The sequence below is a fragment of the Nylanderia fulva genome, unplaced genomic scaffold (assembly GCF_048542155.1).
Source record: "Nylanderia fulva isolate GAGA-0341 unplaced genomic scaffold, ASM4854215v1 Scaffold1113, whole genome shotgun sequence".
Taxonomy (NCBI): Eukaryota; Metazoa; Arthropoda; class Insecta; order Hymenoptera; family Formicidae; genus Nylanderia; species Nylanderia fulva.
This window is the reverse complement of record NW_028189317.1, coordinates 13,136-16,458: the sequence shown is the minus strand read 5'-3', so window position 1 is coordinate 16,458 and position 3,323 is coordinate 13,136. Positions and strand designations below refer to the sequence as shown.

The 3,323-nt window shown below is 32.7% G+C and overlaps 1 protein-coding gene across 1 annotated transcript; it reads right to left on the bottom strand.

Moving 5' to 3' along the window:
* Positions 1-237: 237 nt before the first annotated feature.
* Positions 238-1,560, bottom strand: LOC114935488 (DNA replication complex GINS protein PSF2-like protein). The gene is given in 5 exon segments (XM_029308335.2): positions 238-372; positions 477-638; positions 749-857; positions 1,095-1,131; positions 1,134-1,560. Coding segments are annotated over 5 exon segments (558 nt in total). The 5' UTR covers positions 1,339-1,560; the 3' UTR covers positions 238-327.
* Positions 1,561-3,323: the final 1,763 nt, after the last annotated feature.

The window sequence follows — 3,323 nt, the reverse complement described above, 5'->3', positions numbered from 1 at the left end:
GGTATGTACTGAATTGAATGTAAACCAACTAATAAAACTTGTTATATATTCATATGCAAAATGTTTTTTACTTCTTTATGCCGTATGTGAATCCAATATAAAAGTGCGATTAATTTCAAATATCATACAATATATGTTTTAAGGACAGATAAAATTAAATAGTAAATAAAGATAAAATAAAATAATAAATTAGATATTTTTAGTTTTTTTAAATTATATATCAATAAAATGTAAAAATTCTAAAAAAAAATTCATATTTCTTTGACAATATTACTAACAATATTATAACAGCATATTATAAAAATAATTTGACACTTCTTTTTCTCTTTACATACTTCCGCTATATTGGGAATTGGTTTCTTCTGTATTTGCCTACACAAAAATAGAAACTAAATTATTTTAAATGAGAAATATTGATATAATTATGACAATAATGTCATATACATATAACAGTAATAAATAAAAAAAATACTTACAGATTGTATTCGTAACATTTGATCTAATGCATGTGGCAGTAATGGACGTATACTATTAATTTCCATTGCAGTGAGATGGTCCAGTCTTGCGTGCACTCCCTCGCTCTTTATAAAAGCATCAACAGATGTACGCAATTTAGACATCCTTATATCCCATATATCCTATAACAATGCAAATTCTGATAATGCAATTTTTATTCTCTACACAAATTTTATTCTCACAATACAATTTTTATTCTCTACTTATTATATTTTTTATCAGTTTTACTTACTTTCACTGCTATCCTTATATTATCTGCATCAGGTATATCGTCATTTGCAACACTCAGTAAAATTTGACACTCGTCTATATAATGATTACTCGACATCTGCGTAAACAATCTGTAAAAATTAAGGAATAAGAAATTTCTCGACCAATACTGGCAATTCATTATTTAATAAATTTCACAACATTTCGACCATTATCCATAATTTTGGTTTTTTTCAAGTGTACTAAAAATCTATAAAAATGTTTCACGAGTCGAAAACGAGATTCGATTGAGAGAAAATATATATCAGTGAATAACGAATTTTTAGTAATTCATCATTTTTAGTAATTAATTTAGTAGTTCATCATACTTGGACATCTTTTCCATCTCCTTCCTCTCATTCAGACTTCAATGTTCATCCATTCCTGACCGACGATACGACACTTTTGTTTCTGCTTGAGACATACAGCGAGCCAAATCGGTACTTTGACAGGTAAACCGGCGCGAAAGGGTCCAACTGTGCCCGAGATCAGATAAATCATGTCCAGATTGAAGTTAGGCACTATGCTGACCAGTTGCTTCTCACCGAGGAACTCGACCTCGCTTGGGTCCATGTTTCATCCAACTTCAATTTGTTCGAATCAATTCGTTTTAAATATCAAAAAGAAATTTCTTGTATATACGTTTGGAATTATTTCGACAATTCGCAACTTATTTCGATCGATCATGACTCTAATCATAACCTGTTGAATCAGTTCACTTCACATGGAATAACTCAGTGTTGCCACAGATTAATAGACAGATCGCCAAAGGCCTGCCTAATAGTGCCTAAAGAAGAGACCCGCCATCTTCGTGCGATAGACTTTGCCCCTTACCGACACACTTTGCCCCTGGTTCGAGTCCGTGCTAAATTCGTAGACTTGAACCAAAAGAACTTTGCCCCTGGTTCGAGTCCGTGCGGTAAATTTCGTAGAACTCGACCAAAAAGACTTTGCCCCTGGTGCAAGTCCAGGCCTAAATTCGTTTGGACATTACCAACAGACTTTGCCCCTGGTGCGAATCCAGGCTAATTGATCATGAGACCAATTTGAGAGATTTGGCCCCCGTTGTGTGTGTGTGTGTGTGTGTGTGTGTGTGTGAGAGGAGAGAGAGAGGAGAGAGAGAGAGCGAGAATATTTTACATATATGCATATATATATAAAATTTATTAAATATAAAAAAATATATTTTTTTACACATATAAATGTTTTTTATTGAAATAATCACGATTTTAAATGTGATATAACACAGTGTTCAAAAATTTTTTAATTAATTTTTTAATTAAAATTTTATTAAAGAAAATTATTACTTGAAATTTTTTACATTAAGAATTTAAAGGCTCCTATTCTTTGTGAAATTTTTATACGCCTTAATCACTTTTTGGTATTAAAATCTTAATAATTTTAAATTTTAAAAAAAAAGGGGCCCCAATTTCCCTTTTGGGGTTTGGGTTTTTTCCCCAAAAAAAGGTTTTTTTCCCCCCTTTAAAAAAAAAAAACCCCCCCCCCCCCCCAAAAAAAAAAAAATTTAACGGAAAAAAAAACCCAACCGGGGGCCCAAAAAAAACCCCCCCCCCCTTTTTTTTTAAAAAAAAATTTTTAATAATTGGGGGTTTTTAAAAAAAAAAACCAAAAATTTTTTTTTTTCCCCCTTTTTTTTTTTGGGGGCCCCCCCTTTTTTTCCCCCCCCCCCAAAAAAAAAAAAACCCCCCCCCAAAATAAAAAAATTCCAAAACCCAAAAAAAATTTGGGGGATCCCCGGAAAAAAAACCCCCCCCCCCCCCCCCCCCAAAAATTTTTTAAAAAAAACCCCCCCCCCCCCCAAAAAAGGTTTAAAAAAAGGGGTTTTTTTCCCAAAAAAAAAAAAAATTTTTTGGGGGGAAAAAAAAAAAATTTTTTTAAAAAAAACCCCCCCCGGGGGGGGGTTTTTTTTAAAAGGGGGGGGGGCCCCAAGGGGGGGGGGTTTTTTTTTTTTTAAAAAAATTTTTTTAAAAAAAAAATTTTTTTTTTAAAAAAAAAAAGGGGGTTTTTTTTCCCCCCCCCCCCTTTTTTTTTTTTAAAATTTTAATTTTTTAAAAAAAACCCCCCCAAAAAAAAAAATTTAAAAAACCCCCCCCTTTTTTTTTTTTTTTTTCCCCCCCCCCTTTTCCCCCCATTTTTTTTTTCCCCCCCCCCAAAAAAACCCCAAAAAAAAATTTAAAATTTTAAACCCCCCAAAAAAAAAGGGGGAAAAAAAAAAAAAATTTTTTTTTCCCCCCCTTTGGGCCCAAAAAAACCCCCCCCAAAATTTTTTTTTTTTTTTTTCCCCCCCCAAAAAAAAAAAAATTTTTTAAAAAAAAAATTTTTTTTTTAAAAACCCCTTTAAAAACCCCCCCCCCCCCAAAAAAGGGCCCCCAAAACCCCCTTTTTTTTTTTTTTTTTTTTTCCCCCCCCAAAAAATTTTTTTAAAAATTTTTTAATTTTTTTTTCCCAAAAAAGGGGCCCCCAAAACCCCCCCCCTTTTTTTTCCCCCCTTTTTAAAAAAAATTTTTTAAAACCCCCCCCGGAAAAAACCCCCCCCC